Source organism: Podarcis tiliguerta (assembly GCF_965153285.1).
Source record: "Podarcis tiliguerta genome assembly, chromosome: 12".
NCBI lineage: Eukaryota > Metazoa > Chordata > Lepidosauria > Squamata > Lacertidae > Podarcis > Podarcis tiliguerta.
Genome location: NC_139545.1, coordinates 40,699,929 through 40,715,023, shown reverse-complemented (window position 1 = coordinate 40,715,023; position 15,095 = coordinate 40,699,929). Strand labels below are relative to the sequence as shown.

The 15,095-nt window shown below is 42.2% G+C and overlaps 1 protein-coding gene across 50 annotated transcripts in view; it reads right to left on the bottom strand.

The window, feature by feature from the left end:
- Nucleotides 1-15,095, bottom strand: part of SVIL (supervillin) — a 146,225-nt gene that overhangs the window by 12,290 nt on the left and 118,840 nt on the right. For all 50 annotated transcript variants that reach the window (XM_083405930.1, XM_083405912.1, XM_083405914.1 and 47 more), the window contains 15 exons: nt 14,592-14,739; nt 13,907-13,996; nt 13,724-13,810; nt 12,206-12,383; nt 10,183-10,355; nt 8,878-9,033; nt 7,580-7,716; nt 6,664-6,811; nt 6,395-6,540; nt 5,471-5,646; nt 4,642-4,783; nt 3,719-3,995; nt 2,657-2,808; nt 1,662-1,767; nt 33-240 (listed from right to left, as the gene is read on the bottom strand). In XM_083405930.1, coding sequence (XP_083262056.1) covers nt 33-240; nt 1,662-1,767; nt 2,657-2,808; nt 3,719-3,995; nt 4,642-4,783; nt 5,471-5,646; nt 6,395-6,540; nt 6,664-6,811; nt 7,580-7,716; nt 8,878-9,033; nt 10,183-10,355; nt 12,206-12,383; nt 13,724-13,810; nt 13,907-13,996; nt 14,592-14,739 — 2,324 coding nt within the window. The remainder of the gene's footprint in view (nt 1-32; nt 241-1,661; nt 1,768-2,656; nt 2,809-3,718; nt 3,996-4,641; nt 4,784-5,470; nt 5,647-6,394; nt 6,541-6,663; nt 6,812-7,579; nt 7,717-8,877; nt 9,034-10,182; nt 10,356-12,205; nt 12,384-13,723; nt 13,811-13,906; nt 13,997-14,591; nt 14,740-15,095) is intronic.

Here is a 15,095-nt window from a genome sequence, read left to right as displayed (position 1 = left end):
TATGTATTCAAAAGGATAGTTTGGTTACTTACTGTTCTTTTATTTTATTGGCTGCTGTTCTTCCAACTTCTTTGGTGTGTGGCTGGGCTTTGCAGCCGTGCCACAAGTAAATGAGGGCTTTGTTGATATTTAGAACAAGCATTGACGTCCTGGACCTCAGGCTGCTACAGTGGCAGGCTACTTCAAGCAGGTTTCCTTCGAGGGAAAGCTCCCCTCGTACACAGTACAATCGCCAATCACCTGCAATGGGCATGGATAACACAACTTTATTATACAACTGCTAAGGCTACTTCCAAGTTAAGCTATGCATTGGCACAGGCAACTGAAAAGCCTTGAGGTGCTTGAAGACCAAGGCTTGGGTGAGTGACAGATGTGCTGAGCCAGTGCTGCTCACACCTGCAGTCAACACCTGGAATGTGCCTGTGTTGATCTCCACTGTCAAATCACTCGCAAAGTCTGAACAAACTATCAGGATCAGAAAAGATGGTCACTTAAAACACTTCACTAAAACTCAGTTTTTCGTCCTATTTATGATGGTTTTTACTTCATTTCACTCCCTCTTTATTATGAATGTTGCTGGAGGAAGCAAATACATAATGCTAAGTGATGGTTTGCTGAACCTGACTGTGGTTTGCTGGTATGTGGCAAACCCAGCCCAGCAACGTAGCCGTGATTTGTTTTCTGTCAGCAAGCCATGATGTGAAAAATCATGATTAGTTGTTCTAACTTTGGTTGGAAGACATGCCTGAACCCAGTGGCCTTCTTTAATCATGGTTTATTTGGCCATCCCACCCCAGACCTATGCCAAGACTCAAAAGCATGAGCAGCTGGAAAAACAACAAAAAAAAGCTTTGGAGAAAATAAGGGCTTGTCTGCTCAGCTCTGAGTTGAGAAGCCACTGTTAAAACAAACCATGTCCAAGTGTTATGTGTGAACGTAGCCACTGTTGGCCCACACCGGTGAAACACAGTGCGGCTTGAGTTAGTATAGTGAGAAAAGAATGGATGCCAACTTTTCTATCAGTAGTCTTTCCACTTGACTCTATTTGAGGAAGAGGTGAGACAGCAAGGCCCACTTCATTAGCCTGGATTTGATTCCTTCCTTCCTTCCTTCCTTCCTTCCTTCCTTCCTTCCTTTAACTACCTCAATCAACAGCCATTCCACCTGATCATTTAGAAAGATGGGACCTGATTTATTTTCCTCTCCCTTTCCCCCCCTTCTGTATCATGCCTTTTATACGTGTCTTGCAAACTATAAACTGCTTCAAAAGCTTTGGCAGAAAGACAGTATATCAATGTATTAAATCTATTGTTTTTATCTTCTATGTGTGATGTGGTGCTTCGTTTCCAAAGAGAGGAGACATGGTTTATCCTGCTTGGCAAATGGCTGTCTCAGATCTGGAACCCCCATGCATAATCCCAGTTATGTGGGGCCAGCTGTGATTTCTTGGCTGTAGAGAAAGGAAACTTTGCACATGCTTAAATGTACTTGCCTTCACTTTTACTAGTTTGCTTCCCTGGCATTCAAGACAAATGCTGGTAAAATTAAATGCTACTGTGCTGCCTTAGATGAACAACAGAGTGAACTGAGGTAAAAGCATTCACACAGTTCAATTCTCCCTTCTGTCACAGCAGAAAAATTGGTATCAGGAGGCTATTTACTCTGTGTGTTTTCTTCTTCCTCTTCCCTTCTGCCCGTGTGAACGATCATTCCACCTTGAAAACACTGAAGAAAACATGGCGGCTCTTTTCCTTGAAGAACTTGAACCTGAAAAGGGAACATGATCCTAGCATTACAACAGGTTAAGTTTCATTCAGGGCAATGCGAAATATTATATAATTAATTTGATAAATGGCTGGGGTCAAAAGTTATGCCAGGTGTCCTACGAACCTCCCTATGTCCTTAGGACAAAGGTGGAGAACATATGGCTCTCCACTTATTGTCGGACCACAACTCCTGCTATACATGCTGCCTGAGGCCAACAGAAGTGCAACAACACCTGGAGGGCTTCAGGTTCCCCAGCCATGCTTTTGATCATCTCACAGGACCGGAGGCATGGAAGGAGGTTACAAAAAGCAGAGCCTTTTCAATTGCATTAATTTGGCAGAATCTACTGGGAAACCTTTCTCATCCCAAGCACTGCATTACCCTCTGGGCAGCCTTCCAACCAAGGACCACATGCCAGTGGCGTAGCGTAGGTTGTCAGCACCCGGGGCAAGGCAAGTAATTTGCGCCCCCTAACCCGTGGATTTGCGCCCCCTAACCCGTGGATTTGCGCCCCTTAACCCTAACCCCCAGAGGTTGCGCCCGGTGCGGCCGGCCCCCCCTGCACCCCCCACGCTACACCACTGCCACATGCCTGTGATGGATAGAGGCAGAGGAAAAAGCAGGCAGAGCAACTGATGTAAATTTCACGTCTGTAGAGAAGACCTCTCCATCCAGAAAAGCAACAGGGACTATCAGAATACAAGGTTACACCAGCCAGGCAAAAACACAGTGTGAAGCAGAGCCAGCCAGGGGAGTGGCCTTAGGAGAGATCCAAGGGCCAGACAGAGAGACCTGGAGGGCCGCGTTGGGCCCTGACTCTGAGTTACCCCACCTCTGATCTACATCGTGCTGAAAGCAAAAGAACTTGACAGCCCCATGCTTTGCTTACCTGAGCACCTCTCTCTTCATCCAGCTCCACGGTCATCAATGCAGATGTTCCTTTCTCACTGACGGTGGAGTGCCTCCCTTGCCAGAAGAAGTACACACATTTCTCTTTGCCAACAACCCTGGTTTGTAGGTCCCCCTTCTGTCTGCTCCCAACTGCAAAGCAAAGTCAAAAGAGGCTATAACCTGAGGAGTACGTGCCCAACGCATAACTCAATTTTACGTCTCACAAACATTAGGACGAAAGCATAGCAAAGTGTTCCTGCAAAGAACTGCTGGGGAAAATTGATCTGGCAGACAAAAATACATGCAGGAAAACTGCAGATTGGCCAGCAGTTTTATACTTCTCAAAGCACCATAAGAAAAAGTAAACGGCATTACTGGGCAAAAATGAAGACAACTGCAGTATGTGTGTGATATTCTGCAACCTCATCATGTTACCACCTTAAAATAAGTGTTCTATGCCATTTCCCATACTTTAACAGTCTTTGACAGCTATATATTTCGTGGGGGTGGGGGTGAGCGTTCAGTATTATTGAGCAGCATTGGAATTCTGTGCAGGTAAAATATGCACAGAGTGCAATTCACTTGAGTAAAACTTATTTTTAAAAAGGTAATATTCAAAGGGCTCCTCCCATAGTGCAGAGGTATGTAGAGAAAATTAAATTGTTGATACTGTATATCCTTTTTCATAAATGATATGTGGCTTCTTGTATGAATGAAGAGCTCACTCAGGAGGTGTAGCAAACAACCAATAACTATGTTTTAGCTATTCTGCTGTATAATTAAGCATCATTCAGAAACGGTGTAAAAACTAGTCAAATGTAAAAGGGTGATAGTTACCTCCTGAAATAAAAAATAAAGATCACAAAAAGATACATAAAGGACATTGTTTACATCCTGCCCTCCTCCTCAACAGCAAGATCATTTTTAGCAATTCATATACGGAAAAACAAAACTAGTTGGTTATGTGCTTGAATAGTTAAGTGCCTCACAGGCAACACAGATCAACTTTACCCAATTAAAAAAAAATAATCAATACTTCATTAGAGGCTTTTTCACTAACCTGAAGTGCTCACAAGGTACTTCCATTTGACCACATACGTGTCGCCTTCATGAAACTGCCCGATGCTTTGCTTAGGGAGCCTGCTATAATCAAATTCCAATATATGCCAGACATCCACAGAGACAGTGATGATTTCGAATTGCCTGCCGTCATCTCCCTCAATGAATCCATAGCCGCGGCCGATGTTCATCCCATCCAAGACCGTGCCAACCGTTGTCTCGGGCACAGGGACCATTCGCATGACATCGTATGGTTTAACGTCAGACCTGGTTTCCTCCTGCAACAAGACACAAAGCATATTTCCCCTTAGACAGCAATTTCAGAAAGCCCATTATGACATTATGATAACAAACGAGCCAGATGTCAAGCACTTATCATCATACTAAAGAAGCCTACAGGGGTTCATCAGCAATTCACTTTGGTTGTCAATCACAAAATTAACCTTCAGAAGACATGGAATAAAAGACTACATGAATAGAAATAACGCTTATAATGGTGAAATCTAGCCTCACACCTGACAATCTCAGTTTCTTTTACTTCATAAGGGACCACAAGAAATGTTATAATCATCATGTCATCTTAGTACAGAGGACAAGTGCATCGCAGTAGCTATGGTGAAATCCCCAGGTACAATTATGGGTTTCAGCCCCACATTGGACAAAAGATTCCTTCACTGCAGGGGGTTGGATTAGATGGCCCTTGTGGTCCCTTTCTAGAATTCTATGATTCTATGAATTCATTGGGTAAGCCCCTGGGCAAATCCATCTCTTAGAGCTTAGTATTTCCATTTGTAAAATGGACACAATACAATCTCTCATACAGGTTCGCTTTGTGGAACAATATAAAGTTTGTTTCATGCCCTGATTGGCAATGCATAATTTACACAAATAAAACTACTATAAATAAGTATATAATTCTGACACCTTCTGAGGGGATTCGCCAGAGTTCTTCTCAACTGGTTTCTTCAGTTCGGTCCAATCGAGAAACTTTTCTTTAAATAATATTGTCTCATTGTGTTCTGTGAGCCTGCCGAAAATAGCCCAGTCTGGACGTCCCTGTCCTTTTCTGCATTACAGAAAAGATAGATATAGATATATATAAACACAGAAAACACTCCAACGTCAATCAACGTTTCACACTATAAAATAAAAGCTGCAACAGCTTAAAAATAGTACTAGATGTCTTGCTTAATTCAACTTTGAAAGCTCTATTTTTTTGTTGAGAATTACAAGAACACAAGATTGTGTAGGTAAAAACACTCTTCACAGTTCTGATGCAGGGTTGTTTAAAAATGTGAATGAGGAGCTGTAGAGCAGTGAGATACACACCCTGTTTGGATATACTGAGAAGGAAGTCTGCAATATTTATTTTTCCAAACGTGTTTCCTGTCTGGTACTGGCACAAGCATTGCATGTTCTTTAACAATGGCTGGGGTGAATGCAGAAGCCATCATTTTCTTCCCACAAACGCACAAGAATTAGCAAAAGTTAGAGGAGACCCTCTAAGCCAGGCTGCCTCAACCTTGGCCCTCCAGATGTTTTTGGCCTACAACTCCCATGATCCCTAGGTAGCAGGACCAGTGGTCAGGGATTATGGGAATTGTAGTCTCAAAACATCTGGAGGGCTGAGGTTGAGGAAGCCTGCTCTAAGCTGCAAGCAGTTCAGATCCTTAGCTCATGGCAATGTTTGTTATGGAGGTATCAAAAGAGGGAGCAAATTCAGCATTATGAATCATAGTGTTGGGGTTGATACCTTGGAATAAGGGGGTTGCATTCACCAGGATCCAGAGGATTGATGTCACAGTTTGCATAGTCAAAGGTGCCATTCCACAAGTGTTTGGCCAGCTGGAATGCCACTTTTCTTTGTGCTAGCGTGACCTCCTTCCCATGCCAAACATACACTTCACTACCAAAATCAAACACCAAGACCTGAAGGAGGGGAGAGAAGGGAGGGGGGAGGAGGAGGAGGAGAGAGAACGAACAATGAAGTCATTCATTTAGCCAAAAAAGAAGAAATGCTGAGTAAAAACTGAGCAGTGCAGCTAAACAATGCTGACAATAACACCACAAAAATAATGGTATGCATGTTTACTGGGAAGAAATGGATCAGCAGCACCCACTCATTTCCCCATAATGAGTAGTTCAGGCTTCATTTCTGAGCAATAATTGATTTGCTGCTGGGGTCTGCTACACAAATGGCTTCTTGTCTTGCCTCCCTCCACCCACCCCAATTTACAGTTTTGTATATTTACAGCTGCATAACGAAAAACTACAACATCTGCATCATTCAAGGCAAGCACTAAGGTTTGTACTTATCCCACTTGTAGCTCTGTGAAAAGTGCCTGTTTGTATGCCTTGTAAATATGTTTTATTTCCTTGGCTTAGAAGAGTGAGCCATGAATGCTACTTCCTACAATATCACCTGGTTCTCACAGTTCCTATCTTCTGACATGGGCACTCTTAGATTTAATTTGTGATTTGGGGGTCAAGGGTGCTTGTTCAGTTATCAGGAGAAGGCAGTGTGCAATCACTCAAGGGCTGGTCTGGGCCTACTTCAGAATCAGCAGAGTCCTAAGGGGGAAATATCCTAGGAAATCGTACTAAAAGGCAATGCTTGTTTGCGCCCCAAAAGGAGCGCCAGAGCTGCCACCGAACTTCAAAGCACCACTTACTATACCTCTTTTGAATTCAACAGCGTACACTTTGGCATCTTTCCCCAGTAGTCATCATCAGGAATAAGTTTATCATCCACTAGTCGGTAAATGCAATTTGTTTCTATTATTGCAGCTTCATACATTTCATCTTCTTCCGGGTTTCCAGCAGCTTGAAATGAGCAGGCAAGACAAAACGTCACGTCAGTTTAACTTGGAAGAAGCAATTCTTGGATATTCTTACCAAAAAAAAAGCCAGCACTGAGATGGAGAAAACAAAAAAAAAGAGCCTTACACTGGTAGCTTGTCTGGCCACCGAGCAGTTTCCAGAAGTCTTTGGCCGCATGAGTGTGCGTATTGATTCCTTCCTCTATGGTCTGCACATAAGGAGCCCGGCAGCCAAGTTCTCGCTTTGTCTGAATTAAAGTTGCAAGTTCTGAAGCCTAAGAAATTTGAACACGATTAGCTGAATAGGCTTGTCTCAGCTGGTGGGATAATAGCTCAGTTCAGAGGAGAGAAAGAGGATGGGAGCTTTCTGCTGTTTTTATTAGACAAACGATACTGAACATAAAAACTATGTCAGATGCATATAGGCTCTCTTGTTTGTATTTCAATGAGGACTTCATCCCATTTAACCCAGAAGCCAAAGAGAACATCTTCAAAGCATTCCCTCTCCCATTTGAATACAAGCAGAATTCTTGTATTCCTTCTCCTCCACACATAGAATTATTTCATCTGCTCAGTTGTAAGGTTTAACAAGTTACAAACCATTAACACCAGCTTCGACTCCCACTGTCTCTTCTATCCCCTCAATTTCTTTGTGGTTTTTAAATGTGGTTTTATTGATTTAAATGATGCCTCTGGATTTTTGTAAGTAACATAGGAACTTGATATATTATACTGCTTAAAAACCATTCTGGCATGTAAGCAGTGTATAAATTCATAAATAATAAATAATAGTAATGCTTGCTTTGTTTAAAAAAACAGGAAAACTGCAATGCAATTTTTAATATATATAAAAATCAACCCACACCATCATTTTTTTGGGCAGGGACTGGAGGCACAAAATGACAGCAAGGAGGAGGAAGAGAACTGCCCCATCAGTTACACCCACATTTCACATGTTACAAACAGCTATTCTATATCTTGCCCACAGAAGAAACTCCCCAGGAACTAAGGGCTTTGTTATCTCAATGCTTATAAGCACCAACCTTTGCTTTCTCGATGACATTTGCAAACTCCCCTACCCACAGGAAGCAGAAATGAGGAGTAAGTAACAGGAAACAGTCGCCACTGTTAAGCGATGAAGCCCTTGGCTCGACTAATCTTGTTTGAACATGTCTTCTTCCTACATTGAAAGGGAGAAAAAAACAACCCAGACTAGTTGCATTCCTATAAATAAGTACAGTCATACCTTGGATCCTGAACGCCTTGGTACTCGGACGTTTTGACTCCCGAACGCCACAAACCTGGAAGTGAGTATTCCGGTTTGCGAACGTTCTTTGGAACCCAAATGTCCGGTTGGACTTCCGCAGCCCAGGAACTTCCTGCAGCCAATCAGAAGCCGTGCTTTGGTTTCTGAATGTTTAAGAAGTTGAATGGAATGTTTTGGAAGTCGAAGGTACGACTGTACTAAAGCCATCTTCCGGGCTTGATTACACTGAGGTGGTTGGGGGAGGAACAAATAACTAATACTTCATTTCCACAATGTTGCTTTATGCAAGAGTAGCTTATGGAGTAGAGGATTCCTGTGCATAAAGAAGAACGCAACTTGATCACCAAAATAACCCAGCAGCTGCAATCTGTGAGCCAAGGTTTCAATACCTGGGGTTATATCCAATGATAGCCATACTCAAGAGCAGATCCATTTAAATGAATGGGCATGACTAACTTAATTGCATTCATTTCAATGAGTCTAGTCTGTGTGGAACTTCATTGGATACAACCCTTGGGACCTTTTAGTTTAGGGGAAAAATGTGTCAGAGGCAGTATGCTTCTGAACATCATTTGCTGGATACTGCAAGAGGGAAGGATGCTGTTGAGCTCTGCTGTTTCCCATAGGGATCTGTCTGGCCACTGCAAGAATAGGCCACTGGCCTAATGCAGCTGGCTCTCCTTATGTAAGAGGCAACATGATACGTTTTTTTCAAAAACAAAACAAAAAAAAAAACCAGTACCCCATCTTCACCTGTTGTGAAGGTGGAGGGAAAATTTCTGAATATTGCAACACCTTTGGAACAGGGGGTCCTTACTATTAGGTGAATTTGATGCTGAGCCAAGCTGTTCCAAGAAGAAGCCTGCCTGCCAAGTGCTTTGAACACACAGGCACTACAACAATGATACTTGTTGGGCCAATTCCTAGGGTGGCTTAAGATGACCACTCATTTATCTACATTTGCCGCAGCCCCCAACCACAGTATATGGATGCTGTTCCTCCTCAGTTCCCCATATAACTCCTTAAAGTCTGCATTTCAGATAAACTTTAGAAAATAATAGCTCTTTCACATACCTTTGATTTGCAAGAGCATCAGCTGCTTATATGGCACAGCGCTGTTGTTTGAGTTCTGTTCTGTTAGATTGACACTACGCAGACTAACATTGCTGAAGTTCTCCTTACTCGCTAAGCCAGCAAGTGCTACTTCTGAGAAATTTGAGTTTGCAGACACTTAAAACAGTAGAAGTAAAAAAACAACAGACAAGACAGAAAAAAGCAAGGGGGAAAGAAAAAGAAAGAAAGCCACACACACAAAACAACAAAGAAACCACATTATGTTTCGTTTCCAAATTTTATTTAGGTTTTTTTCATGCATGGCTCATTTCCAGCATTTTTTGTTGTTGCTGCTGAAAGAGACAACAAAAAAACAGGTTGAGCTCAAGTTATTCACTAATCTGAAGAACCTGACATTTCCAGGAGGAAATTTTCTAGATAATGGTGAAAAATGGAAGCATTTAGGTCTTAAAATTCCTATACAGTGGTACCTCGGTCTACAAACAGTCCTGTTAACTAACTATTCGGGCAACAAACTCCGCAAAACCGGAAGTAGGTGTTCTGGCTAGTGAACTTTGCCTCGGAAGCTGAATGGTGGAGGGCACTGGCGGCGGGAGGCCTCAGTAGGGAAAGCGCCCCTCGGTTTAAGAACGCTTTGGTTTAAGAACGGATTTCCAGAATGAATTCAGTTTGTAGACTGAGGTACCACTGTATATTTATATAGGACAAGTCTATAAGGAAAATTGCATCATCATTATTTTTTGCATAATAGTTACTTAGTCAATGAATGGGATTCAGGTGTGTTTGAAGTTCTTTTCCAGGACATATAGGCACACACCCCTGGCAATGACTGACAACCTCTTCTCCCTGCCTGCACTATTCATTTAAAATTATTGAGGCACTGCCTATTTTAAGGTAAAGTAATCTGTAAATACTCAGACCTCTAGTATATTCCCAGGTTGTTATTAGCTGCTTGTTACCCAAAGGTCTCCAAGTAACTTACAAGTATTGTATTGTAGCAGTAGTAGTAGTAGTAGTAGTAGTAGTAGTAGTAGTAGTAGTAATGTAAGGGTCTCATGCCAAAAAACTATGGTTCATCAGCCTGAAAAGTATCTTTATGTCCACATGCTCCCATCTTGTTCCTCCCCTCTTCACATGCATCTGATTTTGGTATGGATATTGTGTATTGTTTAAAAACGTATTTATTGGCCCAAGGTCATAGTGCTCTTTCTACAGCAATACTACTACGCTTCAAAGCCAAACCATAAATTCTGAGAACACTGCATCTGTAGCACACGAAAGGAGCACCTGGGATACCAAACTTACTTTTTTCAACTTTCATCCGCTTTGATTCCATAAAAGCCACATTTAGCCTTTGCTCTGTGTATTCATGAAGAATGTCCTCTCTTGCGGCTAACATCTTTAAAGGGTTCCTGGAAGCCTGGACTCTGCGCACGGGCCTCACTGCACGTTTGTGCTCTGCTACCAAAGAAGTCAACCTGAGAAAACAAAGAGACCCATGCTTAACCCAAACTTTATCCGCCTTCCATGAAACGCTGGGAGCTTCCAAAACACAGCAGTGTATTGTGTACTCAATGCTGCTCATGCATGTCAGTTTTGCACAGTGTGCACAAGAATCTATCCTCATCAAAATGCTACCTCCTATTCCTGTTGGTACTTTTCAGTGGGAGACAGCCCTCTCCCGGCACCGGTCCGGAACGCATAGCACAGTATTCACCCCTCCGGACGTCCAAGCACGACATGCATCCAAAAATGCATGCACGTAGTAAACATCAGAGTCCTAGCAGAAGCTGAGATTGCAGACACGTGGCATCTGAGTTTAGGTATTTATTTACAGGATCAAAATAAAGAGCAATCATGGTGTGTCTCTCTTCTCCAACGAGAGAGAACAAGAGTCAGAACAAAGAACAAAGAGAGTGGAAGTGGTACACAGTGTCTTCCGTTCTCATGCTTTGAAAGTATAGAATGTAAACACACAGAGCATGTGATCTAATAGTCACACACTCAGCAACGGGAGAGAATGAAAATACTGACAATTCCATCCCACCCCCCATTTAATCCAGATTTGCTATTTTTGTATTGTTCTTTTCAATATCTGATTTTCCATAGAAATGCTAAATCCTGATTAAATAAGAAAACAGGAGATGGCATTTTGCTGAGGAGCGTGTGTGGGATGCCGCACAAAATGTGCATGCTTAGTAGCACCAATAAAATGCCATGCGTGCCTGTTGAAAGAAGCAGAGACATCATGCAGCCTTTTCTGAAGGCATGCATTGCAGCCTCTGCATCTAGATGTCTAAACAGCCCTTTGGCCTTTTAAAAGCGGGTGGGGTGTTTCTAATGTTCCCCCCTCCTTTGGATTTAATTTATCCATTTGGACTTTTTGTTTCTTTGAAAATCACTTTGGGTTCCCTTGGGCAATATAAAGCGAGTAACAAATTTAATAAATAATAATAATAATAATAATAATAATAACAACAACAACAATAAGAAAGGACTGTTACCTGCCAGCATTTGCCTTTTCAATTCTATGGCTTCCTTAGCATTAATTACAATGGCAATGTAGAGAATGAGACTCTTAATCTCAGGGACATGGGTTCGAGTGGCGGCAGCGAGGGCCAGGTGAAGAGCAGCCTCCGTGCGCCACCCCCACCCAGTGCATGAGCGCCCACCTGGTGGTGGCGTGGGCTGGGGAGATGCACTCTGCACCTGCCCCGGGCACTGGCAAACAGCGCTACGGCCCTGATACAAAGCTGGATTCAGATCCCTAGAAGCTCAATAGATGTGGTCTTGCTCAATGAACAATCTCTTGATGCACTGCCCCTCCCAAGCTCCTTGAAAGAAAGATGAGATGTAAGTGAAATATACATGCACACAGGCTCTGTCACCACAGTCAAATGCTGCTGGTGCATAAGTCCTAATACACTGGTCATGCAAACCACAATGATCCCAGGAGGACTAAGGTGAAATCAACACCTTCACTGATATTTTAGTCTTTAAACTGAAGAATTTTATATCCTAGCATTCCCTTTTCAAGCAATGATGAACTGGTACTGCCTTCTCTAACACCACCACTCCTAGCTCTACAAAGGAAGAGAGAGGAAGACTAATAATAATAATAATAATAATAATAATAATAATAATAATAGAGTGCCTGGGGCTTTCACTGCAGGTGTGGAAGAGATAGCAGTACAAGAGCTCATAGCAGCCTAACTGTTTCCAGTAGGAGTCGTTTAGCACTGCATAAAGCAAACGGAAGGGGCGAAGGAGAACTCTGGCAGTGGCAGGAGCATCTCTCTCCCCAGGTGTGTGGAAAAAAAGTGCTCACTTTGGTGCATCAGGATCAAATATGGCATCAAAGTCTTCATCCAGGTCCAAAGGCAAAGAGGCAGTGGGGTAATCCATGCAACGGTAAAACTTGGAAAATGTTTCTTCATCATCCAGCTTCATCACTTCCTTCACAGATTTCCCCGTGACTGTCAGCAACGTTTCTTGCATTCCACCGACTACAGAAAAAATGAAACGCAATATCTTTCCATTGCTTTATTTTGTTTTTAAAAACCCACCCTTAGTATTGGTGCAAGATACCAAGGGACACACAACATCCATTCCCTGCGTAAATGCAGACAAAGAAGACAACAAGGAACACTTAAATGGCTAAAGTAGCTTTATAAATGGATGAGAGAAAGTCAGGAAGGATTAGCCTAGCAATGGTACTAGTCATTATAGCTCTATGGAGCCTCCTAGTTCAGAGGGAGAAAGTCAGTGAATTCCAGCTGCTGGAGAGCAACAATGGGAGAGCGCTACTGCCTCTGTGTCCTGCTTGTGGACTTCCTGGAGGCATCTGGTTAACCACTGTGTGAAACAGAACGTTGAATTAGATCAGAGATGGGAACCTGTGTTCCTTCGTATGTTGCTGGACTCCAGTTACCATCATCCCTGGCCAGTGGCCATGCTGACCAGGGTTAATGGAAACTGGAATCCAACATCTGGAGGGCCACAGGTTCCCCCATCTGCAGACTGGATGGATGACTGACTGGCGCCATCCAACAGGAGTTCCCTTATATTCTCAAGACACAGAACAAAATAAGCAACAATAGCTTCCAATTATTGCACTCCTGGCAGTTCCTCTTGGTCATAGTAGCAATGGGAAGTCTGCTTAAGTGTGCAGAGGAACAACATCACTGCCATTTCAAATTTCTTCAAAGAAGGACCTGCCATTTAAGAAGGGGATGAGAATTTTTTGTGGACTTCAACTGGGGTAATACAAGCAATGCTTGAAAACTGAAAAGCTTAGCTAGAATTGAAAGCACAGATTATAGTGAAGTCATGAGTGCAGTGTCAGAACTAATTATAATTGTGCCCAGTGCAAGCCATATATTGTGTGGCCCGACCCCCAAATAGCTATTTGTATAAACAATAAACAATCAAACAAAAATGAAATTTGCAGGACATTTTCTTATGAGTTACAATATTCATGATCTCTTAAAATAAATATATTGCATGGCAAATAATCTTGAATGCAAATGATGCAGCGAGTTTCCTGAAGCCAAGTAGGTATGGTGTCTGGATCACTGCCTGGATGGAAAACTGCCTGGGAACCCGCTGAGTACAGCACAGAAAAAAAAGGCAGAACAACAAACAAAGGTGGTAAGTGTGCTTTTTATACTGGGGAGCCATGGTGTTCCACCAGTGTCCTGAACTAAGCACAGCTTTGCTAGTGGATGTTGTAGACATGTGACTCACAAGCCACTGCTGCAGTGAAGAAAATACTTAGCAGAACTACTAAATCAGCAGAAGTAAGGAAGGTGAGCTAAAACACAAAATGCCTTAAACTGTTACAGACCTTTGTTGTTCAGCCTCCCCAAGAAAGTCTCCAGTTTATCCAACTTCATGTCCGATTCTAACTGCATATCTGGCCTAGCTTCAATTTCTAAGCAAAATAAAAATGGAAACAGTTGCTGAGATTAATGAGAATCAAAACTACTCTCATTAGACATCATACTCTTCATTTTTTTTAATGACCCACCTTCCAGGGGTTTTGAGATGGGTGTTGTTGACTTCAGTCTGTTGCAGAAAGGGGATGCGGCAGGTGTTATGGCAGTAGGAGATGCTAAGCCTGTGGAATAAGCAGATGCTCAGTTTTGCATTACATAACAGATGCTTCAGTTTTTAGCGAATTAGCATGCCTAAACATTTCACCCAGGAAGCTCTCCCCATAATCACTATTATGCAGATATAGGTTATGGTCTCCTTTGGGACCATGCATATCCATATTTTAAGCATTCACAAAAGCCTGGGGTAAGGGCCATTTTTTTGCAGGAAGATGTGGTGATGAGAAAAGATAATGGCAATTCCCAAAAGCAAGTAGGGAACTCCTTGGTTAAGTATCCTAACACGATGTGATCAGATGTTGATTGCTTAGATCTTATTTACAGCATCCTGAGGTCTAGTTACAGGGTGTTCAAGTTGCATATAAAGGGAAACTCAACATACAATCAGCTTCAGAATGCAAATATTTTGCCGTTTCATCATCCTACTGTGCTTTTAATATAATTGAAATGACTCTACAAATAATGTAGGGGGAAATTGAAACGAGCGGCTTCCAGAGATTATGAGGAACTGAATGTTCCTTGGCATATCTGCCTCTGCTTGCTTCTCACTTCTATCACTGAAAACATTCCCAGTTAGAAAGGATGAATAAATTCACTGACCTTTTTTGACCATTCTGCCAGCCACAGTGAACTGTGTCGAGTCATTGGCTGCTCCTTTCCCTCTCGCTTTCCAAGCCTCTTCCTGAACACTTATCAATTGCTTTCTTTCTTCAATTGTCATTTGACTTTCACAGGTATCCGACATCCTCTGGTTTTCAAAGAGAAAGAGGAGATGAATTTTGAGGCACAAGAAAGAAAACAAAACAAAACAAAAAAACCCTGGCCCTTTAAATGTGTTCTATCTTACAATGTCTCCATACATTATTTTTTTTAACGTAATTTCCATGTTATTTTTAGATGGCATTTTCATGCATGAATCTTTGGCCTAAACTTATTTGATTCACTGGCAGAATTCATCTTGTACAATAATTTGTGTATTGTTGTTTTTGTAAGAAATATTGACAAGATGGCACTATGGGTAATTTTGTTGTTGTTCCTAATCTGGTTATTTTTTCAATAAGCATCCAAAATGCACATGTTCACCTCTGATATGCAGAAGGAAGC